Source organism: Natator depressus, chromosome 5 (assembly GCF_965152275.1).
Source record: "Natator depressus isolate rNatDep1 chromosome 5, rNatDep2.hap1, whole genome shotgun sequence".
NCBI lineage: Eukaryota > Metazoa > Chordata > Testudines > Cheloniidae > Natator > Natator depressus.
The window spans coordinates 126,604,119-126,630,942 of record NC_134238.1 but is presented as its reverse complement, the minus strand read 5'-3'; the positions used below and the strand labels follow the sequence as shown (position 1 = coordinate 126,630,942).

Here is a 26,824-nt window from a genome sequence, read left to right as displayed (position 1 = left end):
GTCCCTGTTTTCCCCCAACACATGTTAAAGAGGCAAGCAGAGTGGAATGTGACAGAGGTGTCCTTACTCTTGCTTCACCAGACCTATTAGCCCTCTGGCCTTCTTTTTCCATTATGCAAAAGCTGTGTTTGTATTAGTGAAGCAGGCAGACACACCACTATGAGGATTACACTTGGTTTTTACATAATGGCTTATCCAAGATTAAGGGTCTTATTCAGGCACACCAGCGAAAATAACCAATTAGTGACTTTGCAAATTCATTATTTAAAGGCAGCCAGAGGGCAGTTCACACAAGACTCTTCAGCTGACCACTGAGAAACGGACTGACTTGGAGGGCTGCAGCTACAATACCCCAGCAGGTAGGTGTCGCTCAATAAAGAAGCAAAAAGAAAAGGCGTACTAGTGGCACCTTAGAGACTAACCAATTTATTTTGAGCATAAGCTTTCGTGAGCTACAGCTCACTTCATCGGATGCATAAAGAAGCAAGTTATCTTCTCAGGAAACAGCTTCTCCTGCCACGCCTTTCAGGCTACTGTACTTGGCATCTTACGTGAAATATGCCTCAGAAAACTGCAAGTAGCATTTGCTGATATGTTACTCCAGGTGTAACTTGAGTTGGAAAATAGTTAACTGAGCATGTCTTTGGGACAATCTAGATGTTAGCTCAGGCTCTGCAGGGATAAGATTATGAAGTAAAGATCTAAATGACTCACTGTTGGATATCCTGCAAAAAGTTGTAGTAATAATAATAATTAATCATAATAAAAGGATAATCAGGAAAGACTTTTATCCCCCTGTAAGCATTTAAGTTTAATGTGGATGAATTCGGATACGCTAAGCAGTTAATACAGCTGGGGATTACTCGGCAAAATTGTGGTAATATTCTAAAGGCAGGTCAGTCATCCAACATCTGAATATTGTCTCTCAGATGTGAGGTGGAGAGACTATAAGAGGGATTAGTATAAAAGTTAAATTCATTTCATGTTTTAATAAGCCATTAGAGAACATTTGGTTAGGTTGTGAGAACTCTCATGTGAAAGGTAATAACCCTGCTGGACACAGAGATGTCCCAGGGATCGATGGTCGTAAATATGTAAAAACAATTTAATTCTGAAAAATGAGGTTTCACTAGAGCTCACTGGAACACTTTAATCAAAACAAAATATTAATGGAAAAACAGAAAATGTGAGTAACTCTATCCATTTTCCAGCTAGATTCATAGCAATAAAATAGAGCTGGCACAAATGCCAGTATTTGTGACAAGCAAAATACTAATTTAGCAAACCAAAAATTATTGTAGGTGCAGTGATGTGCTAATCAGACTTGTATTAGGCATTTTAATTTGGCCAGGTTTCTTAAAGAAGGATTTATTCAATACTGTACTTAGAGTAACAATACAGGAAACAAGTTTAAAAATGTGAAGCCTGTAATCAGTATTTATAACACTAGCTATCCCAATTGTTGCATGTAGAAACAGGCATTTTACTTTAAACTTGACCTTACATTTAAGGTCTTGACCTTACCATTGTTTCCATCTTAGTGAATATCTTAATGCAGGTAGAAAACTCACGATTTGGTGATAAAAATGAGATTGATTGTTGTCCTCATCCCCAGCCCAAATACCATTGACAAGAATGTGGTGGGTAGTACCATTAAATACACAAAGGTACAAACCACACAATCGTTTACATTAAAACAGGACCATTGACTATGCTCCCGCAGAAGTTGGTATATTTCAGATGCTATCTGGATTATTTTTTGGCCTTCAATCAAAAACCTTCTTCAGGTTTGTGAATCTGCATCTGTATGAAACTCTTCATGTTTGCTTTTGTCTTCCAGAATGAAATATGCACAGTATGTCTTCCTGGCAACACTCCTCTCTGGTATTGAACACTGCCTGGCTCAAAGCTGTACAGTGGATTCTTTCTCTGTGAAAGACAACTTCGATCCAAAGAGGGTAATTATCACAGCTTCATCTACTGTGCACAGTTTGGCAGTAGAAGCTGCCCAATTTACATTTACACGTCTTTTATTTGCATAATGTACTAATTCAATGCAACATGAGCTGGGAAATTAATCTCTTTGCTTTAAAGGTAAAATATATTCTGTTTCCATACTTTGCTGTTAACGCACCAGATTAATCCCCCATTGCCTTCTGCTCAGTAAGAACTTCAGCCCAAAAAATCCAAAATGAAGGTTAATTTTCTCACATAAGGAACTTGTTTGACCTAGTAACATCTGCTCAATTGCTGGAGGTCCAAAAGCTCCCATTACTAATGTGCTGCCATTAATGGCGCATCCTGACGCTAAATACACAGGACAGTCATTTCCCCCACGTTAGTGGTATGGCAGGCTTGCCTCCTTTGAATCTAGACTATGCTAGTGAGCTGCAAATCCTCACTGAGGAGTGGCCCTTGGGAGCTGGAGCTGCCTCCCAGCGAATCAAAGGGAGATAAATTGGGTCTTAGAGTAGCCCCATTGACATCAATCTGATGCTCAAGAGAGGTTCTGAGACTGGTTGAATTATGGTAGCAAATAGGACCACCTCTAGATAATATCCATTGGGACAGAAACAAACAGAATCTGTCTTTGGATGTGGCCAGGGGACCAGCCTGGGACTTTGGAGGTGCAGGATGCAATTTCCCTGCTCTGCCACAGACTTCCTATGTGACCTTGGGCCTCTGTGCCTCATTTTCCCATCTGTAAAATGGGGATAATAGCTGGGGTCACAGAACTGGCGGGAGGGCAGAGGTGAGCGCAGGACTTTGAGGGGCTGCCATTGGGGGCTGGAACTGCTGGGACCTTCCTTCCCAGCCTGGTTCTGGCTCTCCCGATCCCCCACCAAATCTACCTCCTAGGAGTGGTGAGAGAATTAATACAATTGCAGATGCTGAGATACTACAATCACCGGGGTCACAGAAGTACCCCAGACTGTAGACTATTACGTTTGATCATAACGTTCCTGCTCTGCTCCAGTTTGTATGGGGCTCCGTTTCAGTCACTAATCTGAACTGATGACGTTTTGGCTCCCTAGGACAGCGAAGGATTAAGGCAGGATCAAACAACCCGGCTAATCCACCCTCCCCCCATGCTGAAACCACTTTGCAGCCCTCCTAAGGAAGAACCTCTTCCAGAAGGGGCCTTTGGTGGCCCACAGAAGGGTCAAGTAAGGCTAACCAGGAATTGTTCCCTCCTCCCTTCACTGCTAGACCCCCACCTTGGGTTGGGCTGTGAGAGGCAATGGAAATACTCATATGTGCCCATATGCATCAGCTCTGGAGGGCTTGGGGAGAACCCGCACTCTGACTAAAGGCTGAGAATCCCCCTGATGTAGCTGTTCCTGAGTTACAGGCTCCATTTCAGTCTCTAACAGGCATGTGACGTCCTAGATCACCTGGCCTCTTAACTCCATACGTTCCTTTTACAGACACAAATCCCCCCTAAATGTCCCAATTTTCATGAATGCCAGAGCAGGGGTGCAAGACTTAACAGTGTAGGCAGATGTTTGCCTTCTGTTTGTGTTCAGCTTTGTGCATTACTCCTGTTAGTCCTCTGTGGCTAACTCTTCGTGGGTCTGACCCTGCTGGAGTAGCTTCTGTCGATCCCCTTTCGTTTTCAACACATACCATGCTAGGTCTTCAGGGATGCTTTCCTGGACATTTTCTTCTTGCTCAATCAAATGTATGCACACCACCACCACCAAACTGGCCTCCTTGCCTCAGTTTCTAACTAGTAAGCTTAATGTTTTTTGCCTCTCTGCATAGGAACTTTAACAAGGGTGAGGGCTTCCAGCAAAGTATCAAATTCAGTCTCTTTCAGTAGTGACAAGTGTCACAATCTAATGGGTATTTAGTGAAACTGTGAAAAGAGATGGAATTTCCCATCAATTTATGAATGGCAAAGTGGCCCCTAAAACCCTCATGCAATTTGCTCTAACTGGGTCACTTGTTGCAAAGAGGCCAAGGACTGAAAGGGAACAGAAGATGTGCTACTGTTTGATTTACAGCCATGCTTTGTTTGGGACATGGCTGAGACATGTAAGCCGGGCAATGTAGGGAAGCTTACGCTGCTGCTACCTGCACTGTAGATGACTGGGCCTTCAGTATCCAGGGTTACCAGCTCCTGTCACAAGGTCAAAGGTGAAAATGAACAGCAGAACCATTCTTCCAAGCATCTAACAAATGCACACACAGGCCTTTCCCTGGTTTTTATAGCACCTACCTACAAGCTTTCTGGCCACCAGCCTGCTGCAGTACGGATGGTTACAGATGCCTGATCTTCATTAATTGGGATATTTTCCTTTCATTTCAGTATGCAGGGAAATGGTATGCCCTAGCAAAGAAGGACCCAGAAGGCCTCTTCCTTCAGGATAACATCTCTGCTGAATACACCATTGAGGAGGATGGCACAATGATTGCATCTTCCAAAGGCAGAGTGAAGCTCTTTGGGTAAGTGCTTGGCGAACACTCCACTCGCGTGCCTGATCGAATGCACTAGTCTGCCTTGTAACTGGGAACGTCACTGAGCCACATGACATGACTTGGTTACCTTGTTCAAGGAGGAAAACCTAATAAAGCTCAGTATGTTAAAACGTCAAACCTTCTGCTTCTAGGGTCCTGGCTTTATTTTCTATTTAGGCCGCCAGTGATGATGAGTTCAAAGCCAGCCTGGTCTCTTTTGTGCCATCACACAATCATCATGTATCTGACAGTCTGTGTTCAGAGGCCCAGGACTTGTAAAGCTATGTCTTCAATAATGGTAACAAGTCAGTAGGCTCAGATGGAGTTTCTGAGTTTTAAGGAAACTAAAGAAAAAAAGAGCTGTGCTATTAACAAAAAAAACCCCTAAAAACAAGTACTATATTCAAAGTTTGACAGCGTTCAACCTGTTTATTCAAATGGAGGTCCTAGGAATTATACCTCAGGCATAGCTTCTTTACAAAGAAGCATGGCTAAGAAAATCATTAAATGTAGAGTGGCAAAGCATTCCAGTGAGGGTAAAGTCAAATAAACCAATGTAGCTTTTGGAAGGGCAAACTGCTTCTAATTGGTTAGATTTACCTGAAAGATTTGGTGGTTGAAGGAACCATGTTAGTGGATTTTTCCACCTGACATTGGTTCGTCTTCTGTGGAAGACTCAAAAAGCCCTCAGATAATATGGGTGGGTACGGGATAGACAGATGGAAACAAATCTAAGATTTTTGCCCATCACCCATGGCTGCTGTAAGGGATTACGGCTTGGTTGAGAGACTAAACTGAGGAGAAATAAACAGCTTTCTCAGTGTAGAAAGAAACCCCCCAAGACCTTCCATAGATAAATACTAGCTCCAGTGCTGTTCAACATTAGCTAACAATATGGAAGATGGGTGCACTGAGGTGGTAAAACTCACTGATACAAACCTTAGGTTTGTCAAGAGAGACAAATGGGTAGCGCTCCAGGCAGTTTGAGAAAAAGGCCAGGTGAAGTTCAGTAGACAAGTACTACGTAATGCATGTGGGAAGGAAGACGTTTGGCTATTCAGAGTTGTCGATTTTGGGTAGCCTCCCAAGAAAACCAGGAAATCATCTGTTGCCATGAATGTATCTGCTTCACGGCTGAAGTTATACTCCTTGTATTCAGTAGGCTTTGAGCATGCAACTTCATCCCAGTGTAAATCCAGCTTTGGGACGAGGGATTAGGATCAGAGACCTCCTATCCCAGAGGGAGGGTGCAGCAAATTCTCCCCGCCTGTGCTCAGACACTGGACAGTTTAGTCAGGGGGTTCATGGTCGCAAACCAGGGGAAAAGCTAGTGTAAGTCAGCCATTTGCATGGTGGCCATTAATTCCTGCGCAAATGAACAGTAAAACCTACTCCCTTCTGAGGTGGCACCTCCACTAACAAAAGGATGGATGCACAGCAGAAAGGAAAACCGGGGAGAGCATTTAGTAAGGAGGATGCAACCTGTTGTAGCTGGCAGAGGACAGTTACCCTCCCCAACACCTTGTCTGTTCAGAATGTGTATGGGGCTGGGGGAGGGGAGTGTAAAGCGAAGGTATCTGCCCTGGGTCTGAACTGCAGGGAATGTGACTTGGAACCCGCTCTGTGGCCCTGGCTGTCCAGTCTCTTGGCTCTTGCAAGTTCCTTACCCTGCTTTCCCCATCTGACCACTACTGTCCCCATTCTTGGCCCTGGTCAGCCTCCACTGCCCACTTGGACACCCTGTGGTAGCTGCATAGACCATGTGAAGGGCAACCGAGAGGAGTGATATCGTGAGATGAAAGCTTTGGCATCTGCCCAGGGGGTCTGTCCTGGCAGGGACATATCTGTTCCGTCTCACCTTGTTGATTGTCAGGGCTGAGGTGACACCTGGGGGAAGGGCCTCTGCAAAGGTTGCAGGGGGTGGGTACAAGTGACACATCTCCACTCATTGTGAACCCTGTCGTATGGCCCTGCCTGGCATCAAAGGACTACCCTTTCCCCACGCTAGACTACCCTTTCCCCAGGAAGGCCAGACCTCCCTAGATGCTGCTGTGACTTGCAGCCGGTCTCTGCATGCTGAGCTAGCCCCAGATGAATGTGTTACCCGTGACTTGCTCCTCCTGTGCTGCTTAGGCCTCCGAGCTCCTCCTCCCGTACCCCACATCCTGCTGCTGTTCCCTCTCACTTGCAGAATCTGAGTGTCCGGTCGCCTCCCCTGACTTTGAGCAGGGGGTTGGACTAGATGACCTCCTGAGGTCCCATCCAACCCTGAGATTCTATGATTCTATGACTATCGCAACAGCCTGCTCACGCCAGGCTCTGCGAGGTGTAGCGGACAAGAGCACTCCCGCTGGCCAAATCTCCCCCCAGTGTGGAAAATGGGGAGCCAGAGAAGAAATGGCTAGGCAGCAGTTCTGTGGAAAAGGACCTAGGGGTGACAGTGAACGAGAAGCTGGATATGAGTCAACAGTGTGCCCTTGTTGCCAAGAAGGCCAATGGCATTTTGGGATGTATAAGTAGGGGCATAGCGAGCAGATCGAGGGACGTGATCGTTCCCCTCTATTCGACACTGGTGAGGCCTCATCTGGAGTACTGTGTCCAGTTTTGGGCCCCACACTACAAGAAGGATGTGGATAAATTGGAGAGAGTCCAGCGAAGGGCAACAAAAATGATTAGGGGTCTAGAGCACATGACTTATGAAGAGAGGCTGAGGGAGCTGGGATTGTTTAGTCTGCAGAAGAGAAGAATGAGGGGGGATTTGATAGCTGCTTTCAACTACCTGAAAGGGGGTTCCAAAGAGGATGGCTCTAGACTGTTCTCAATGGTAGCAGATGACAGAACGAGGAGTAATGGTCTCAAGTTGCAATGGGGGAGGTTTAGATTGGATATTAGGAAAAACTTTTTCACTAAGAGGGTGGTGAAACACTGGAATGCGTTACCTAGGGAGGTGGTAGAATCTCCTTCCTTAGAGGTTTTTAAGGTCAGGCTTGACAAAGCCCTGGCTGGGATGATTTAACTGGGAATTGGTCCTGCTTTGAGCAGGGGGTTGGACTAGATGACCTTCTGGGGTCCCTTCCAACCCTGATATTCTATGATTCTATGATAAATGCAGCTTCTGGTCATTTTCAATACTCCTCTCTCTGAGATCACATCTCTGGTGCCCACTCTGCCAGCCACATCAGCCTTCACTCTCCAGTAATCCATTCCTCCTATAGCCCACTGGAATTGTTTTCATGGCTCTCTTTATATAGGGAATTCCTGTCTTAAACTAGTCCACAAGGCTGCTACCCTCCCCACCCTCAAATTCCTCCTTGAGAGACACTACTTATGACGCTCAGCGGAAACCAACCATCTAGTGATATACCTTTGAATGATCGAGGGCCTGTAAGAGCTGCCTGCAGCCCTGTATTTATATTGCCATTCACCCTTGTCCTCTGCCTGCTTGAATCCTGTGTGAACAGGAGTGGAGCATCTTGTCTATAGGAAGAAGTTATGCTCTTTGAGCAGCGACTCTTACTGCTATTTTCTCAGCGGCATGTAGCGCAGTAGGAGTCTAATTTTGTCTGAGCCATACACCAATACACAGAATGCATTTCCTGCCATTTCTGGATGCATACGACTTACTATGTGGTGTGGAGGTGGGTAGCAGATGCATCATCTCTCTGCACTTGCATCTGTGCAGCCCACGACTCGTTCCTGCGTCGCGAGTGGGAAAGGATCACTGTGCTAGGACGTGGAGTGGCTTTTACTTAATGATGAACTATTTTGAAATGGGAACAGTGCCCATGGCCCTGCTAAGTCTGTCAGAATTAAGTCAGGTACCTGTACGAGTCCTGAACAGGGCTGTTATTTTGTGCATTGAAACATACACACTGTAGATTCCCATCCTCAGTATCTCTGCTCCTGTTTCAGATTCTGGGTGATCTGTGCTGATATGGCTGCTCAGTACACAGTCCCAGACCCCACCACTCCAGCAAAGATGTACATGAGTTACCAAGGTCTGGCAAGCTACTTGTCCAGTGGAGGTGAGTGAATTTCATCACCTTTGGTTAGCTGTATTGGTTTGTAGCTCTTTGGTGTCGAGGCCTACGTGTTTCAGTGGATGAGCTGCCAAGACCGTTGCACTCATGTGGGACATTGCAGGTCACACAGGTTAGAGTGAAGTGCGTGAGAGCTGGGGACCAAGCATTGTTGACCGGGGGAGAATCTGGCTGTGGAATCTACTTTGGGAGACAACTCCAGAGGCTGATCTTTGGAGAATACTGCAAATCCTTGCTTCACAGTGCTTCTCTACCATAACCAACTCGTCCTCCCCTAAACATGATGGGAAAGCCTACTCCAAGAAAAAGAGAGCTCTCTACCTCCCAAAAAGAGACGTGCCAGAGACTCCCTTAAGGACCAAACTATTACTAATCTATTTCACAAAGGTAGGTTACAGCACAAAGCTGTATCAATACAGTTCTGGGCTGTCTGGACTTGGGAAATGATGTTTTTCAGGAGTTGGAGGTGTGCTTGCTCCTGTTAGCCTCTGCAGGCCTTCCCCACGCACAGCCTGATAACTTGGGCTGTGCACTGGGGGAGGGATTTGACACTTACCCCCATATTCTCACACTAGCAGCAGGCCAAAGTGGCTGGGTGGATAGTGACAGGAGGAAAATCGTATGGTTGTCCCTTAGCTGCCCTCGGGATTGAGCCCCACTCCCCAGGAACTTTTTGTGCCAGCCAGGTGTATACACCTGCCTAATTCCTGCATGCACCTCCCATGTCCCTTCCGCTGCCAGAGGACTCTCTGCAGCTGTGGTGGCTGGACAGGATTCCCCATTAGTGAGTGCTGAAGGAATATCTTTCTAGTGCACTGGTAAATAAATTACTTCAAAACATCCTGGATGGAAGAACAAAGCTGTAAAAACAGGGGCAACATCTTAGAAAAATTCAAAACCTAGACAGTGTTAGGCAACATTAATATAGTCATTACAGCTGGTCTACCTGTGATATATTCCCAGACACACACCCCAGGATGAAATGGAGTTAAGGTGAGAGGACATATCACTAACTTAGGTTAAACTAAATTGCAGGGATACTGTAATTATCCCAAGACCAAGTGTTATTGACTTAGGAAATTCAGATAAGGTTGAGTTGTTAGGAAATCCAGACGTGTATTTCCATAATTATACTGCACGGGCAGCCAGAAGCCCTGCACTCTACCAACAGACCCTTCAAACTTCCCATAGAGTTAAAGCTCCCTTAATTTCCTACTGAAGTTACGTTTCTTTTCTTTTCTTTTCTGCTAGGATTAATTGTCCCTTTTTCCCTGTTACGCTCCATAACTGAAAGTTTTTCCTTCAGCAGAAATGCTCGTGTGCTGTAGTGACACCATACCAAACTTATTTTGCCTTAACTGTTGTTGTGGGCCCAGATTAAACTGATTATTTTTTCTAGATAATTTACACCTCTTCATTATTTCCCCCTCACAGTGTCATGACCCGGCAGGGATAAGGTTGTTTGGGCACCCTAACTGTGCACTTCCATACCCAAAAATGTTCAGATTTCTTTCTTGAGTGTTAACTTTGTGGGCTGATAACACTTGGTTTGGAGATAATAACAGCCCAGCAATGCAGTTTCCCTAGACTGGTGATAAGTACTAAACCTTAACTACATTTTTATGTTGCTTATCTGGGAATCTCCTTGCTTTTTAAATTGAAAATGTTACCTCTTGCACGCCACTCTCTGTTATCCTATACACACACTCTAATTTCCCTTCCCTGACCCCGATGCACCCGTGGAGTTGCTCTGGTGCAACAGGTACCTTTTGTAGAATTTTTTTTTTTTTTTAGGATTAATCACAATATTTGCCACTTGTCATCACTGCAAAATTTGTCAAATTGCCCATTTCAGAATGGCCACCCTTTCCCATTGTTCTCCACATGAGTGAAGCAATAGCTGCCTGATGGTGCCCCCTGTTCTGTAAGAGATGTTGTCTCATTAACATGCAGAGCGGAGCACAATTTAGAATTTCGACCTCATAGGAAATTGATATTTTGCATTTGGTTTTTGTGCCTAGTAGAGTGAAAAGCCGAAGTGTTACAATGTCTTGCAGAACGTGAAGTTCTGAAATTTCAATATGGAAATATTAAAATGTTACATTTGGTTCTGAACAAGTTCAACATTAAGCTAAGTTGTCACATTGCCTCGTGGAAGTTGTCGTTTGGATGACTCGTACTCTCATTGCTCCCTGGCTGAACTACATCTTCCTTGATGCCTTGACCCCAATGGAGCATCACGTGACACGGTCATAGGAAAGATCTTGGTACATTATGGGAGATACAATTAGTCAGTGAGCCCCAGCCCACAGGGAATGGGGGGCATGAATCACTCTAAGGACAACTCCCATGAGGCACCACTGCACTTTACGCAGATATGCCATAGCGTCAAGATGATTCGACACCAATATTACTGTTTGGTTCAACAAACGGAAAAATTTGTACTCAGCTCAAATCAACCAAGAACTAAATGTTTTGATTTTCCACTAGAAAACTGCAAAACTCTGGCAAAATCTAACTTTTTCCATAGGAAACTTCAATTTGGCAGGAACCAAATTTTTCCAGCAAATTCCTTTCAATGGAAAACTGCGAACCATATCTGAGGAGATGGCAGCCATTTTGACAGAGGGCAAGTTCTTCACTGAATTCTCTGTGCCTACCATTGTTCCCTTCAGTCTCTGCTTTAGGAGAAACTTTCACTGAGAACAGAAAAAAATTACTATGGAACCTAAAAACAATAAATATAACTCTATATACTCAAGATTCCAGTATGTTTTAACTGAAAAGTTTTTAAAAATGGGCTAGTCTACGATTATTAGGGGCAAAAAAGGCTGACACTGGATTCTAAATTTCTTAAAGGGCCCATTTTAACGGGGAAATTTCCAGAAAATTCTGTGCTCAGCCAAGTGCTATAATTTAGGGGAAGATATAACTTCTTCTTCTATGCTGAAACTCCACTTCAAGTGCAAAACTCAACTCATCCTAATTACAGAATCACTGCTGCCACTTCAGTAGTTAGTGGACCTGCAGTGGAATTGCACAGAAAATTCCAGGAGCTGGCCTAATCCATAGAAGGAGAAACCAAATCCTTTCTCGGACTAATTTGTTTTAATGGAGCAGTCTTATAAATTTTTATTACTTTTAGGCACATTCTTGGACTAGAATTCTTGCTGTTCAGGCTCTGTGTACATGATAAAGGCAGACTTGTGTCACAGGCTGTATCTGCATCTTGCTACTTTTCCTAACTTAAACAAAACACTTTGACTTTTCTATACTGTCAAATGGTAGAACTGAGGGTATTACAATAGCACCCTTCTCAAAATGGCCACAAACTGAGGGCAGCTGTGCCTTCAATCCCCTGGAGAACAATGGGTGATGGCAGTCATTTGGAGAGAGGGCAGTTCTTCATGGAATTCTGGAATTGATCATTGTATCATTACGACTAATGGGAAAACTTGACCAACCTCTCCATTTCATCCAAACCCATTGAAATCTTGTGCCTGGTCTCCATTTAAACTCCTCTTGTAGGATTAATGAAAGAGGCTGGTTTGGTCTGTTAATCAGATTAGAGGCAAAGTCTGACAATGGGTGCTAAATTTCATAAAGGAGCTGTTTTTAATTTGAATTGCTAAACTAACAGATGTTCTAGTAAATACATAATTTTTCTGGGTCATTAGCGAATGCTGTAATGTGAGAAGATACTAGATCAATTCCACTATACTTTCCATACATAAGTGAGTTTTGCAATTATAGCAGGGATTCAACCTCTTAACTATAGAGTATCAACCAATGACTCCATAACATATGGAAGAACCTCACTAATTTCAGTTGCATAGCCCACAGTGAATTACTGGATTCAGGAATTTTCAATTAAGGGCTCAATTCTGCATTCCTTATTCGCACAAAATTCCTACTGAAATCAGTTCTGTGCATGCTAAACGTGGAGAATCAGGACCGAAATAATTTTTAAAAAAATACTAATTGCAAAAAAGCCCATTACTTAGACAATTAGTTTTGTTTTTAATACTTGATCTCTAGCCAAGTTAATGAAAACCTAGGGAAAAAACTTCATTACAACATATACTATTGTAATAAACTCTTGTTTGGCATGATTTGGTGTGCAGATTAGAAAGGCTCAACTGTGTTTCATCAAACAAAGCTATCTTTCAATTACCCCATGATCCAAGAATAGGCCTGTGCAAAAAGATAGTTTAATGAGGCTTCAGTGAATCTTCTATATCCTAAGCCCCAGTTTTATTCCCAATGGTGTTTTGGACAGACTTCAGTGGAGCAGGTCCATAAAGGGGCCAAGAAAAAAAGTTTGGTGGTGAAAACCATTGAAATTCTTCCCATTCCAGGTAGAAGTTGAAAAGGGATTTTATAGTTGAAAGTCAGAAAGGATCATTATCATCTAGTCTGACCTCCTGTGTACCACAGCTAATCAGGGGTGGACTGCATCCAGCTCGATTCCTGGCTGAACGGGAGCGTTTCTCACAGAAAGACATTCCATCCAGATGTCAGGACTCTGAGTGATAGAACCCTTCATCCCTTGGGAACCTGTTCCAGTCGTTTCACTCACACTCATATATGCGCACACACACTGTGAAATTTGCTGACTTGCCTTCCCACCACTGATTGTTGTAAAGCTTGAGTTCACTGGATTGGAGTGCTCAGACATCTTCACCTAGGTAGCTACCTACAGCCCATGACTAACGAGGTGTTCTAACATTTCAGGGGACAACTACTGGGTGATTGACACCGATTATGACAACTATGCCATTACTTATGCCTGCCGCAGCCTGAAAGAGGATGGCACTTGTGATGATGGATACTCCCTTATCTTCTCACGCAACCCTCGTGGGCTCCCACCAGCCATTCAGCGCATTGTGCGTCAGAAGCAGGAAGAGATTTGCATGTCTGGCCAGTTCCAGCCAGTGCTGCAGACAGGTACGTTAAGATACTAAAAGACTCTTACTGTAAGAGTCAGACGCATATTTCCTAATACAACGAAGTCATTGCAACCTAATTAACAGTTCTTTTGACAGCACTTTTGTGTGCAATATTAAGTAAGAGTGTGGCTGCAAAGTGAAAGACTTAGAAGTTAAAAATGCCAGATTTATGGTTGTGCAAACTTAAATCTGCCCCTCATCCCCATCCTATGCAGTAATGAAGCCGATATCCTGTGGAAAAACAGGATGTCATGTCATTAAAGCATCCTAGTGGACACATACAAAAGGACAGATTTAAGGTTGCCTGGGCAACGGGAAGTCTGGCATTTCCTAACGTTCAAGTGTTTGACTTGGCCACCTAAATAAAGTCCTTCTAAGTTAGCTGTGACTCTCTGCCTGTACAAAGCAAAAAGGTAGAAACAGATTCCAGTACTTAACAGCCTCTCCCCATTGTGAGGCGCCAGCAGGGTTTGAAGCCTGAACCTTCAGCACAGACTGCTATAATTAGAGCTGTGCTTCTAACTGCATTAGCTGGCAGGAAGAGATGGCCGTTTCTCTGGGTGTGTTAATGAGTCATGTGCTGGATCTTGAGGGTGCTTGGGGAGCAGCCTCACCTAGTTCTCTGTCCTTTGAGCTGGGGAAGTTCTAGCCCCACACAGTGCCCATGGGGTGGGGGAACTGGCCCTTCAATGCCATGTGCTGGAGGCAGGGGGACTTCTTGGTCGGGAAGCCTGGCTTGGTTACCCGCCCTCCACCAGAGGTGTGGGACTTGCTAACCCATGTGTGGTGCATGGGCTACTGAGGCAATGTGCTGAGTGGGGAGGAAGCCCAGCTCTGTGCACTTCCTTCCTCCCAGCCCCACAAAGTCCTGCTCTGGCAGGTCTTGGCCCTTCCCAGCGCAGTGTGTGCTGCAGCCCTGGGGCTCTCCAGAATATTGGGTTGGGTTATTCTGGCTTGCTGTCTGAAACTCTTCTTGAAAATGGAAAGGAGAGGGAAAGGTGGCAAGCAGTTCATCTCCCCAGAAAGCTGAATAGGTTGAAGACAAGGTACTTCAGTAGCCAGAGTGTTATTCCTGTCCTGCTTTTCAAAGGTCTGCTGCACACAATGAAGTGGGTGAGAGCTTTCCAGTCAGAAGGATGCAAGAATCTCTTAAAATGGAAAGTGTTAGATAATCTAAATATAGGGGGACCAACCAGCTCCCTCTTAAAAATAGGTGCTTCATTGAGAGTACAGGTCCCAACATGAATTGCTTCATTAACTGACAGTCACAGGACTGATTCAGTCACAAAGTAAGGAGCTATCTTTGGGCCTGATCTTGACTTACAGTCCTTACTCAGGCAAAACTCTTATTGAAGTCAACGGGAATTTTGCCTGGGTAAAGTCTGCAGGTTCAAACTTTGTAACAGTGTTAAGCTGCCCAGGTGTGAGTTGAGTAACAAACAGAAACAAGCTGTGGGTACACAGTAAGAAAGCAGGGAAGTGTTAGTCGGGTTCACCCAAAGAGCTGACCCAGAGGCTTCTGGCTACGTACGCTCATTGCTGGCTGTGGCTGAGAAAGGGGAACTGGTTACCGGGCAGGATGTCTGGTGCTAAATTGATATACTAGGCCCTTTGTGGCTAAGGACTGCTCTAACACATTATGTGGTAAAGACATGCACAGAGCAGGATCCAGACAGTGCAAGTGAGAGTTTTGGACACTAACCCTGAACTCTATTTTATGAGTACCCCCAAATTTCTGAACTGAGGATTAGAAATGTAGCAGAACACGGTGATGATCCCACACATTTATTTGCATGGAATGGAAAAAAATGAACTAAAGTTTTCTTTCTTTCTTTCCTTCCTTTTGCAGGTGCCTGCTAAGGAATTACACCTGTGATCCTATTTTTAAGACCTGAAACTAGATCTCTGGGTCTTGAAGTTGTCATTCTCTTAAAAATCAAATAGTTTGGACCAATGTTTTTTTCCTGAAAAACATGTTAAAATGTTATTTTTTTTGTAACCCGACTGCAATTTTCAAAGGAATAACGTTAATGTGATATGTTTTTAAAGAAACCTCTAAACATGAATTTTGCCCTCTACTGCCTGTCTCATTTAACCTAGCCTCCTATTTTAACTTTTAAGTAACAGAGCCTGATGGGCTAAGAAGTCTGATGTGAGATTGATACAGTGTGATCCTCTCATTCCAAGTTAATATGGTAGAACATTTACTGCTAGTAAATATTAGTGCTGAATGCCCCAACCGGGGTTGGGGTCCCATTGTGCTGGGTATTTCTAGTCAGACAACTGGCATCAAACAAATTCAAACTAAGAACACAATATAGGATCACACGAGAGGCTGGCTTCCTAAAAGCTCAGAATTCTGAATCCCTGGTTCCTCTTAAGGGTTGAACAAGCTCAGCCTCATCAAAGCCCTGTGCAGCTGCTTGATCCAAGCTCCTGGCTACTAGTCCTAACAGTAGGTATCAAAATTCTTCCCACCACCTTCCTCCACCCTCCTGTCTCATCATCTGGGGAACAATAGGTTTTGTGCCAAGGAGTTGCTTTTGTCTGTGCAGAGAGTCAGAGAAGTAATGGGTAGTAGACCGTTCCTCTTAGGAAGATGGGGGGGGGGGGCCTGAAAAGGCATTTCTCAGTCACACAATTCCCTTTCCATGGGACATGACTGATCCTCAGATGTTAGTGGTTTTCTGTGAAGAAAGCTAAACCCACTGACTTGATATACCACCACGTTATGCTGACTCGTGCAATCCTGTAGCAAGGGCATCTAGTAATTACTTGGGATAAGACTGCAGCTAAATCAAAGTGCATGGTAAAATACTGGCACTGCCTAGCGCTTGGCAAATGACTGACTTTTCAGTTTGCTGGCAGTTGGGAACAATTGGGGAAAAGTTTGGTTGCAAATAGCATATAAATTCCTGTTAAAGGCTCTTCTAGCTTGAGTGTGGATAGTGCACCAGGAATGTGGTGAGCTCTCCTTAAAGGGTAAGCGGTTTGTTCTCCCCAAGCCCCTAGTCTGCATTGCCTCTGATATTTAGCTGTAATAGACGTATGCTAGTTGAGGATAGCAGTCTGCTCACTGCCCTCCAAAGGGAGCCTTCAATTGTCAGGAAGGGGAGAAAGATTGCTAAAGGTCATGTTTATAGCTATGGGCAGTATGAAAACCGGAGTATGAAATGCAGAGATACCACTGACAGGAAAACAATTTAGATACACACTAGTAACCTGTATGTAAACTACTGTCACGTGTTCTGAATAAATGTACGCAGTCCATCTGGTCATGCTGGACTAATGCAATAGTCAGTGGAATGATTTAACACCTTACTAATCGCCTCTCTGTCCTTTAAGGTAATATCAGGGATGAGTTGTGTCAACTTAGGACTCCATCTCAATTGATTAGACAAGCTAAAGTCTTAACTAAAGGAAGTTTAGCCTTTGGCGAAGACCTTTGGACCAATATGCCACCTTCTGGAAAACTGGGATCTTTAATGCTTATACAGGATTAGGACCTGGGTATGGCCCAATTGCTGTATTGAGTATGGATTAATTTCTTAGACTCCAGTGGATGGTAAGAGTTCAGTCTCCTACATAGCTACAGCACATGGAAAATTATCACCAGTGATATTAGAATAAGAGACCCAAGGGGCACTGGAGAAACAACTGCAATTTATCACAAGTCCCTTTATTAACAAATCTGCTAAGCAGATAAATAATCCCACCAACACTGAACTACCTCAGCAGACAGGGAGCGAGAACAAAGTGTTTAGTCCCGTGATTGGCATTACTTACATCTCCCAGGCCGCAACTGAGCCCCAACACTCGACTGCACCGGTGAGCACTGAGTGCCCGCTGTGCCCTGCAGACCCCCTATGCCAGGGGCCAGGACTTGAAGCACCAGGGGGCCATTGCAGCCAGAAGCAAGGGCTGTCAGTATCCCAGCAAGGGACACCCACCCTTCACATCCAGCTCCACCAGCCATCTAAGCCTGTGGAAAGGGGAGACTGGGAGCCTATGCATTATTTTTAGTGGGCATGTTTCAGAGTGCAGTGGGATGGGTCAGTTATTTGACATCCTGGAGCCAATTCCCTTTCTAGTCTTTTAATTTATCCCCATCCTTTACAAGAATCAAACATTGCTTATCCTTCTCTACTGTCTTTGATACCCCCCTCACAATAAACCGGGATGTCCTAGAAATCACAGCAGTTGTCTGTCACAGGTGAAGGCATGGTGCACAAAGAACCTCACACCCACTGCTCTTACGGTGAGTCACTGAGGCCCTGGGGAGGGAGGAATATGGGTGCCACCATCCTGGGGGCTCAGGGATTCCCCAGCAGGAGCCTACATAATAAAAAGCATTATAGGAAGAGTGGGTAGCAATGCCTATGGTGAAAGTTGCTGGACACTTCCCATTTTAGTAGCTGTTTTCAGTGCTTTTACATTTTACCCACCTGGGCTGAAATTTTCCATGCAGCAAAAGCTACAGTAGTATGTTTGAAGTATGGTAACCCCAAGCCTGAGCTTTCAGAGCTGCTAAGCACCTGCAACTCCCATTCAGGGCTCACCATTCCTGGAATCCCCCAGGTCTATAAGCCAGGAAGCACTGTGGGAGGGGAAATTCACTACAGCTCTTAGCAGTGTATAGGATGGAGGAAATACTAGAGTAACAGTTCAGGATAGAATTTCAAAGAGCGGGAGCCTGTGATGGATCCTCACGGGAACGTCATAATAGTTTCATTATTACAGAACTTATAAAGAAAAAATACCCTATGGAATTCACTGGCTAAGCCAGCCTTCCTATAAACATGAACCAGCCTATGGCATTATACACCTGCTGTGGCATTTAGCTAAGGATTTGAAAGACACTTGCCCGTTGAAGTAGAATAGTCTGAGAAGTGTTAGCTGCTCCATCTGTGGATTACAGTCAAGCTCCTAGAATTCTATTCCTTGGTCAGCACAGGCTGAGAGATATGAGAGTGAGCTGCCCTCTTTCCAAGTGGCTACCATTTCATCGTCACGGACTTGCCAACTTGCCACAGCACAGGAGGCCCCCCACCTCCCTCCAGGCAGATGTTGCTTTGCTCATGCTGAGAACAATGAATGGCCATTCGGAATATAGGCCATTCTTCATGACAAACTTTCAGTTATGGAAAACAATGGCAACTTATCATTAAGTACCTTTTCAAAAGCTTCCAGAGCTACTCAAGTGGTCATACAGGCAGGAGGGAGGTATTTGGGGGTAAGTATGTATAGTTAGAGGTGCAGGAGGGGGAGGGATTTGGGTTGTATGCACACAGAGGTGTATGGCAAGAAGGAAGAGGCAGGAGTATTTTAAGGTATGGAAGTGCATAGTTAGGGCAACCACTCAACTTTAATTTTGCCCTGTCAGACTCCTTTAGCTTCCCATGGAATTAACTCACTGAACTCTTGTGCATGAGCAACACTTTAGTTTTTTTCAGTGTCAGCTCCCCCCTATTCTGAACTTAAATTCTCCTTCAGCTGAAACCATGGCAAATGCCTACCTTGATTAAGGTATTGTAGTGCTTGCGGCCCCTGATAATTTATTTTGAAGGCTAAGAGTTGCCCCCTTGGCATGGTCTCACTTCAGGATGCAGAATTAAGGTGCCTTAACTCTGTATTTCTATGCATTAACATTGTTGGATTTCTTTTAAGTTTAATGGTAACTGTCTTTTCTGGTTTTGATGATCTGTATGGGAACACGTATAACATCCCTATAGCGTATTTTCCTCTGAATTACTGAGATCTATGGCGATGGAATGCTTACACGGTATTATAATGTTCAGCTACTAGGTGGTCTCATGTATAACATACCTTTCCTGAGCTGGGAACAGCCAGACCTGGCAGTGCATTGTATACTTAAGAGAACACATCTCTGGTATCTCTCTCCATGGTGGAAGTGCTGTAGGCAGTCCATATCTTGTACAAGAGTCTGACCTGCTAGTAGAGGTCCTGCAACCTACCGTGTACAAGGAGTACATGACCTCTGCTCTCAACCATCTTAACTCCATCTTAGTGGTTGTTACCTAGGCCTATAATCAATGAAGTAGAGATACAAAACACATATCCGGGGGTGCTGGTGGGGGGATTGCTGATGGCAGTGACACAATCCTGACACTCAAATGTGGAGGTGGACCAATCACCCTTGAATCCACAATGCCAAATGCTTCCTCCAACTTACTGTACAGCTGATTTCATATTGCAATTCAAGTATGCATGCTTTGTTATGCTGGCGAGGTATTTTATATCATCACAGAGAATATGTTCATAACAGAGGCTTGTTCCTCCATTGTAAAATAGTCTAGCTCTTTTCACTGCAGTGATCTTTCCCTCTCTAAGTACTTCGAAAACACAATACAAAGTGCTCCAATTATGAGGGGCCAGATTAAACCCACAAAGCACTCTGAGTTATAAAATAGTCATTAGCATGTGCACTGAGGTCTCACCTAGAACTGTGCAAAGTAGCAGATTTTTCAGTTTGGGGGCCACACCAAGCTAATCTTTCAGATCAAGGTCAAACTACACTTTGTTTTGTTGGAGTTTTTACCTTTTTAAATAAAACTGAAGCAAAATTCAGAACAAAGTTGTTTTGCATCCAAGTCAAAATGTTTTGTTTTGAAATATGTTCGGTTTTTTGTTTGTTTTCTTTTCTGACCAAAACAATCTGGCAAATTTGACACAAATTCATGCGATGTTTTGTTTGACCCAAATACCCATTTTTGGTATTTTGGTGAAAAAATTTAATCTGACAACTATTGCCCAGCTCTACTGAACTCAATATTCATAACTCCTTTGTTTTGTGTGAGGCTATAATCTGCTGTAAAATACACCATTCCAAGTGTACATTTTCTAGTTAAAACATGTCCATTACCAGCCATCTGTCACATACAAAAGCATGTAATGCCCAAATCTGATAAATTTACAAAACCCTCTAACTGGATCCTCTCTAACAAACATTGTGCTGGCCATGAGGATAGCCATAGACCATGATTTCTGTCACAAGGCCTTGGTTTGTTTAAGGCAAGGAACACTGGGGGTTGTAGTCAGCAGCATGAGCATGTGACTGGAAGGAAGCAAGGCCTGCTGGGAAGAGGGAAGTAGGATTTAAAAGTGCAGTGTAAAGGAAGGTGAGGTGAGAACAGCAGCTGTCTGGGGATACTCTCCAGGGACTGTAGTCTGAGCTGGCGCTATGGGGTTCCCTGCTGTGAGAGACCGAGACAGGGCCTGAGAACACCAGTGGGGGTGAACATCCAGTGAGGGAAGGTGGCTTGAAGGTGGCTTCTGAGCAAAAGGGAAAATGAAAGAGGCCAGGGTCTGTGCTGGTGATGCCCTGCTGGGCGGGAGGAAGGCATCCGCGGCTCCCTGAGGCAGAAGGACTTTGCTCATGCAGGCAAGGGCCCAAGAGTGAGCAAATGGCTGCCTGGAAGCTGCTGCTCAAAGGGGTGAGCAACGTTGTACTCCCTGCTACAGAGGGACAACAGACTGCACTGAAGTCCCAGAATCCTCCAGGGAAAGGGATTGTACTAATCCCTGGCAGCCAGGGAGAAGAACTCCAGCCCCAGGAGGGCAGAAGAGGCTGTTGTGTTCACTCATTGGGCAGCGTTCAGCCCAGCAGGAGCCCAGCCGGCCAGTATCCCACATCCAACCAGGACTGCACAGCCGGTGAGGAAATTCAGACCCAGCCGCACCTCCCCTCGCAGGAGAACACTGTCCTCCAGGCCCAGGGGCATGAACTATTGGCTCTGACTCCATACATTGACACCAGGCTCCTGTTACCCCCAGCATTTGGGCGGACTAGCTCTATTGCAACCACTTGAGTTCCACCAGCATATAAGAGGCCAGGCCAAGGCCCAGTTATTTCTTCTTCACTTTTAAACACTGTTTGGGACGATACTTGTCTTCAGGCTCCAAAGGGTTAGTAGCAAGAACAGGAGTGCAATGTTGTAGGCTAACCCACTAATTCCCTTACTGGTGAGGCTGGGGTTTCATCATAGGGTTGTTGTTTGCAGCACCATAACCCCACTCTGCTATGTGCTGAAGACAGATGCAGATTTCTCTCCTGACTGTTGGGCAGTTTTGCACTCATGCAAGAGCTTCAATGTACTGCACAGGAATGGAGAAGAGGCCTGGCTTGCTCCAGTAGTCGACGGCACGCACTCTGTAAAAGCCCGAGACCTTGGTTCCTGCCAAAAAAAAGTTAAAGTACAGTCACTGCAGAAGACCAACATCTGCTGTGTGCTCAGAGGGGCTGGGATCATCACTATTCCTGTGAGAGACACATTGGTGGGATGGAGTGGGGGATGTGACAGGGGGCTGGCTTCTAACAGGAGTTCTACGTACTTGGTAAGTGTGGCTCCTTTGTTCCCAGCCCATGTACTTGGCCAGGTCTACTGCCAGCTGTAACTGATCATCCTGAGGAAGTTAAGTGTAGTACTCTCCCCAGCGACTCCAAATATCTCCCCTATCCTAAGGCAGATCTGTGGGAGGATCCGATTTTACACAGGATGAAGTGAATAGCTGTGGATTGTCTTTAAAAAACGCGAGAAAAGTTAAATGCAAAAAGATGGCAGTGATAAGCCAGGTAAGGCATAAGCCAACCTTCCAGCAACATAAAGGTAGCTAGGCTGTTCAGAGGGGAATTATTTCTGTCGAAATGCAGAGTTTACTGGATTAAGCTACAAATCCTGTGGGTAACATTATTTGCAACAGTTCATATTGTCCTTGGGGTCTTCACTAAGACACTACCTTTCTTTGTGCTTATCTGTGCAACTTTAACACTGCACTAACACAGCCTTTTGTATTTGAAAAAGCACCTGATTTTAGTGTGTCGTACTCAGTGGCGAGCTGTGACTTTTTCAGCCAGGAATGCAATTCTACACGGGCATGAAAGGTGCGACCACTTGCATGCGTGTTCCGGGGGCTAGAGAGAATCATCCCACAAGCACAGCTAGTCCTGTGGCATGCAATGCATGCATAGAATACATAGGTGGCATGCCACTGGTTGTACTAGATGACGTTGTGCTGTTTCCAGTTGATGGCTCTGTATCTCATTGGAGCACATCACTCAGAAGCCAAGTTCTCCTCTATTCCATACAAACCTGATCAGTTTTTATTAACGTAACTAAGAATGTGCAGTTGAGTCAAGAAACTTGGTCTGGAGCTCTCTGTATTATAGACACTCATCCTGCACTGTTTTCAGCTTCTTCCTCTGAGTCAGTTGCTGTAGCACAGGGGTTCTCAGACTTTTGTACTTATGACCCCTTTCACATAGCAAGCCTCTGTGTGCGACCCCCCTTTTAAATTAAAAACACTTCTTTACATATTTAACACCATTATAAATGCTGGAGGCAAAGTGGGGTTTGGGGTGGAGGCTGACAGCTCGCGACCCCCCCATGTAATAACCTTGTGACCCCCTGAGGGGTCCTGACCCCCAGTTTGAGAACCCCTGCTGTATCATTTATCCCTTACTTTGGCCAAAAGCTTGTTGACTTCAACAGCCGTGTTCCCTGATTCGCAGGGAGCAGCCCTGATGTCATTAGGGCTGTATGTGGTCTCACGTTTAGCCATGGGAAGGCTGAGGCTATGTTGTGTTCAGCCCTCTGCCAGTCACCGGCAGCACACGTAGACCTGAGCCCACACCCAGTTTTCCAGCTGGTTGTTCAGACTCCATGGGGAGGGAAAAGCTTTGGCTTGCTGTTTGGTGGAAGGGCAGAATCACGGCTGTAAGACACTTGTGAAAAAAAATCACGGTGGGATTGCACCACTTGACTGTCCAGGGTCAGAATCCATCACCTGCACTGCTCTGGTCATGGCCCCTGTGTAGCATAAAAATAGGACGTTTGGCTGGGAGAACACCCCCAGCGTAAGTGGGTCTATAGCAGGTATAGAGCTGGCATGGCTGGCTCCCACGCCCTGGGCGGGGCAGTGTGCTCTGGCTATCCCTCCGGGAGCCTTTGCCAAGTAAACAGCAGCTCCCAAGATGTTCTAACTTCAACCACAGCAGAAAATCAGGGACCCATATCCTGCTCCTGCAAGACAGCTGCTCCTGGGCTCTTTGGGCTGTGTTTAAGTTCTCCCTCGCGAGCTCACCCGCCTGGGCCAGCCGCCCCTGCAGTTGTAAGACGTATTGCAAGAGATCCTGTGTTGCGGACAGTTGTGTTCCCAAGTCTCCCTCAAGAGGTCCAACACACCGCGGGGTCGCCGCCCACAGAGGAGCTCGAACGGGGAGAACTTCATGGACGCCTGTGAGACTTCTCGAATTGCCAGTAGTAAAGGAGGGAGCAGCTGGTCCCACTGGCGGAGGTCCTGGGTGGGGAAACGCCGCAACATTCCCTTCAGGGTCCGGTTAAACCGTTCGACCAATCCGTCAGTCTGGGGATGGTAGACCGAGGTCTGCAATTTCTTAATCCCCAATAGGGCACATACCTGACAGAACAGCTTAGACGTGAAGTTGGTCCCTTGATCAGTGAGTATCTCCCGTGGGAGGCCCACCCTTGCGAAGATCTTCACGAGCTCCGCAGCGATAGTCCAGGCGGTGATACTTCTTAAGGGGACGGCCTCGGGGAAGCGGGTGGCGTAGTCCATCAGGACGAGGATGTATTGATGGCCCGCCTTACTTTTTGGAAAAGGCCCGACCAGGCCCATTGCTACCCGCTCAAATGGTACACTTATGACTGGTAACGGGACCAGGGGGGCCTTCCGTACCCCTGCCGGGGCTGCATGTTGGCAGTCCGGGCATGACGCACAGTAATCCTTCACCTCACGGTGGACGCCGGGCCAGAAGAACCTGGCCAGGACCCTGGCCACAGTTTTTTCCTGCCCTAAATGGCCGGCAGCTGGGATGTCATGTGCAAGCTTCAGGACTGCCCGACGATGCATCCGGGGGACCACGAGTTGGGTCTGGACCTCTTGGGTCTGGGGGTCTCGGTCAAGGCGGTAGAGCCGCTTGTGGTTGAGTTCAAACCTGGGCCATTGGGTGGTGCGCCGCACCTCCACGACCTCACCATCCACCCGGGCCAGCTGCTCATAGGCAAACCGGAGCATAGGGTCCTCCCTTTGATCCCGGCTAAAGTCCACCAGGTCAGGAGGGGGACCAGCCATTTCCAGGCCATGCTGCCCGGGGGTGGGACCTGGGTCAGCTCCAGGGTTAGAGCTCGAGTCAGGTCCTGTCTTCGTCTCAGGGCGGGCTCCCTCGAACGCCTCTTTGGTGGGTAGGGATTGGAGCACCTCAACGAAGTCTGGCCAGTCGCGGCCCAGGATCACTGGATAGGTGAGGGATGACACCACCGCCACATTCATTAACTGAATTGCTCCATTCACCGTGATGGGGACCTGAACCGTGGGGTACGATTTTACGTCTCCGTGGATGCACTGAATCCGTACTTCCCCAATGGTCCGCTTGGTGTCCGAGAAGAGCGCCTGGCGGACAAGGGTCTACCCACAGCCCGAATCAACTAGACCCACCACGGGGACCGTGGCGACTTCCATGGGAGCTGTCAGTTTGGCCATGGAGAGCGGACGGGCCCGTCGCTCCCCGGTGCACACCAGGCCAAAGTTGCAGTCCATCGCAGGACAGCCCAGTTGCAGATGACCGAACTCGCCACATCGGAAACAAAGTCCTACCTCTGGGCGTGCCGGCCGCGTGGGGGCACCAGTGGGGCTGCAGAGTTGGCTGGGGCCCGGTGGTCGGGTTAAGCGTCCAGGGCCAGAGAGTGGTGTGGGCTTGGGGCGTCGGGAAAACTTGGTCCTGCCGCCATCTGGTCGTCGGGTACGGTGGGGTGCGTTGGTTTGGGAAGTGGGCCCCCTCCTTTCAAGTTTCTGTGCATTGGGTCCAGGGTTTGGGGGGAGGGCGGCCGGTCCTATCAGGGCCTCTGCCTCGAGAAAGTCCTCCATAAGTGCGACGGCCGTGCTCAGACTTTGTGGCCGGTGCCGCAACACCCAAGCCCTCCCCTGGGGCTGGAGGATGTGCATGAATTGTTCGAGGATGACCTGTTCAGTCACCTCAGCTGCGGTTCGACGCTCGGGTTGGAGCCATCGGGTACCTGTGTCCTTCAGTTCCTGGACCACGGCCCGGGGTCTGGCGCCCGGTGGGTAGACCTTTTCCCGAAACCGTTGCCGAAAAGTCTCCGGGGTAATGTCGAAGGCATCCAAGATAGTCGTTTTCACTCGAGCATAAATGCGGGCCTAATCATCTGGGAGCCCACGGTAAGCCTTCTGGGCCAGCCCCATCAGATATGGGGCGAGGAGGGTCGCCCATTGGTCAGGTGCCCAACCAGCCACTGAGGCAACCCGCTCGAAGGTCACCAGATAGGCCTCCGGGTCATCCTCAGGCCCCATCTTGGCCAGACAGATCGGTGGGGCGGGAGGGGTCGGGGAGGCTGCCCTCTCCGGTTGAGCCCCACCATGGCCCGGCCACTGAGTTGCCAGCTGCTGGAAGCATTGGGTTTGTTGTTCATGGTGCTGGACCCCCAGGGTTTGAAGCAACTGCTGCTGGTGGGCCCCCAGCTGCTGTACGAGTTGGTGCTGCTGCTGTTGCTGGCTCTCAGCCAGGAACTTGATAAGCCTTTCCATCTCCATCTTTCCAGTAAGGGAGCTTCAGAGGCCCCCTCGCGCTAACCCCTTTCTGCAGGGATAGGGATCGCCTGCCCGCATTCTCCACCACTTGTGACAGGTTTCAATTGGTCCTCCAAGCCCCTAGGGGGCGACGGAGAGCTATGGTCCCACTGGCGGGCCTTAGTCACACCTTTCGGGCACTGGGGAATTAGCGGGAAAGATGCGCCGGCTGGAGTCTGCGGCGCGCCCCTCGGGCAAGGGAGCGCTGGCACAGGTTAGTAGCACACAGTTTTGCTACCCAAGGCAGGTTGGCCGGGGTAGGGAACGCAGGCCCACCCAACTCCACTGCATTCCAACCCAGGGCCCTGACAGTGGCGGGGGCCGAAGGTCTCACCGCTCGGTCAGCGGGGGGCCATCCGCGCCCACTGCCCAAACACACCCACCCCATGGTGCAGTTCTACCCCGGGCTACTTCCTCCCCGGTCTCTCAAGCGGGTCTCTCCGGTCCCTCCATCTCGTCTGGGTATTCCGCTGCTGGCAGCTCCAGCTCCCCCTCTGTGTCGGACTCACGCTGGCCCGGGCTGCAGCCGGGCCCCTCCAGGTCCTCCGGGTACTCAGCGGCTGGCAGTCCTGGTCACCCCGGGCCTTCCTCCCGGTCAGGTTCCTCCTGACCCAGGGCCTCCCCTGGGTCGGCAGCAGGATTGCGAGGGAGCAGCCAGCAGCCTCTATCTGTCTCCCTTCCTGGTGTTCTCTTCACTGGGCAGAGGGCCCCGCCCTTTGTACTTCCTGTCCCACCCCTCCCCTTCCGGGG

The 26,824-nt window shown here is 47.1% G+C and overlaps 2 protein-coding genes across 4 annotated transcripts in view; one reads left to right on the top strand and one right to left on the bottom strand.

Annotated features, from left to right (window-relative positions):
• Positions 1-270: 270 nt before the first annotated feature.
• On the top strand, positions 271-16,721 carry LOC141987822 (purpurin). Of its 2 annotated transcripts, XM_074953606.1 has the most exons (6): positions 271-359; positions 1,841-1,958; positions 4,313-4,449; positions 8,374-8,486; positions 13,236-13,448; positions 15,300-16,721. In XM_074953606.1, exons 2-6 carry the CDS (start codon positions 1,842-1,844, stop codon positions 15,308-15,310), a joined length of 591 nt encoding a protein of 196 aa, XP_074809707.1. In that variant the 5' UTR covers positions 271-359; position 1,841; the 3' UTR covers positions 15,311-16,721. The 2 variants fall into 2 exon arrangements, with proteins under 2 accessions (XP_074809707.1, XP_074809706.1); XM_074953605.1 differs by lacking the exon at positions 15,300-16,721 and having other exon boundaries at positions 13,236-13,465.
• A 1,483-nt stretch (positions 16,722-18,204) lies between these two features.
• The window catches only part of IDUA (alpha-L-iduronidase), an 81,590-nt gene continuing 72,970 nt past the window's right edge, over positions 18,205-26,824 (bottom strand). For both annotated transcript variants that reach the window (XM_074953601.1, XM_074953600.1), the window contains one exon: positions 18,205-21,645. In XM_074953601.1, the coding sequence (XP_074809702.1) occupies positions 21,545-21,645 (101 nt within the window). In that variant the 3' untranslated portion in view covers positions 18,205-21,544. The remainder of the gene's footprint in view (positions 21,646-26,824) is intronic.

Excerpts from the sequence above, each read along its gene's own strand:
- LOC141987822 (XM_074953605.1), top strand. The coding sequence starts at position 1,842 with ATGAAATATGCACAGTATGTCTTCCTGGCAACACTCCTCTCTGGTATT. Across the intron at positions 4,450-8,373 it reads GGCAGAGTGAAGCTCTTTGG|ATTCTGGGTGATCTGTGCTG; the intron begins GTAAGTGCTTGG and ends CTCCTGTTTCAG. Across the intron at positions 8,487-13,235 it reads AAGCTACTTGTCCAGTGGAG|GGGACAACTACTGGGTGATT; the intron begins GTGAGTGAATTT and ends CTAACATTTCAG.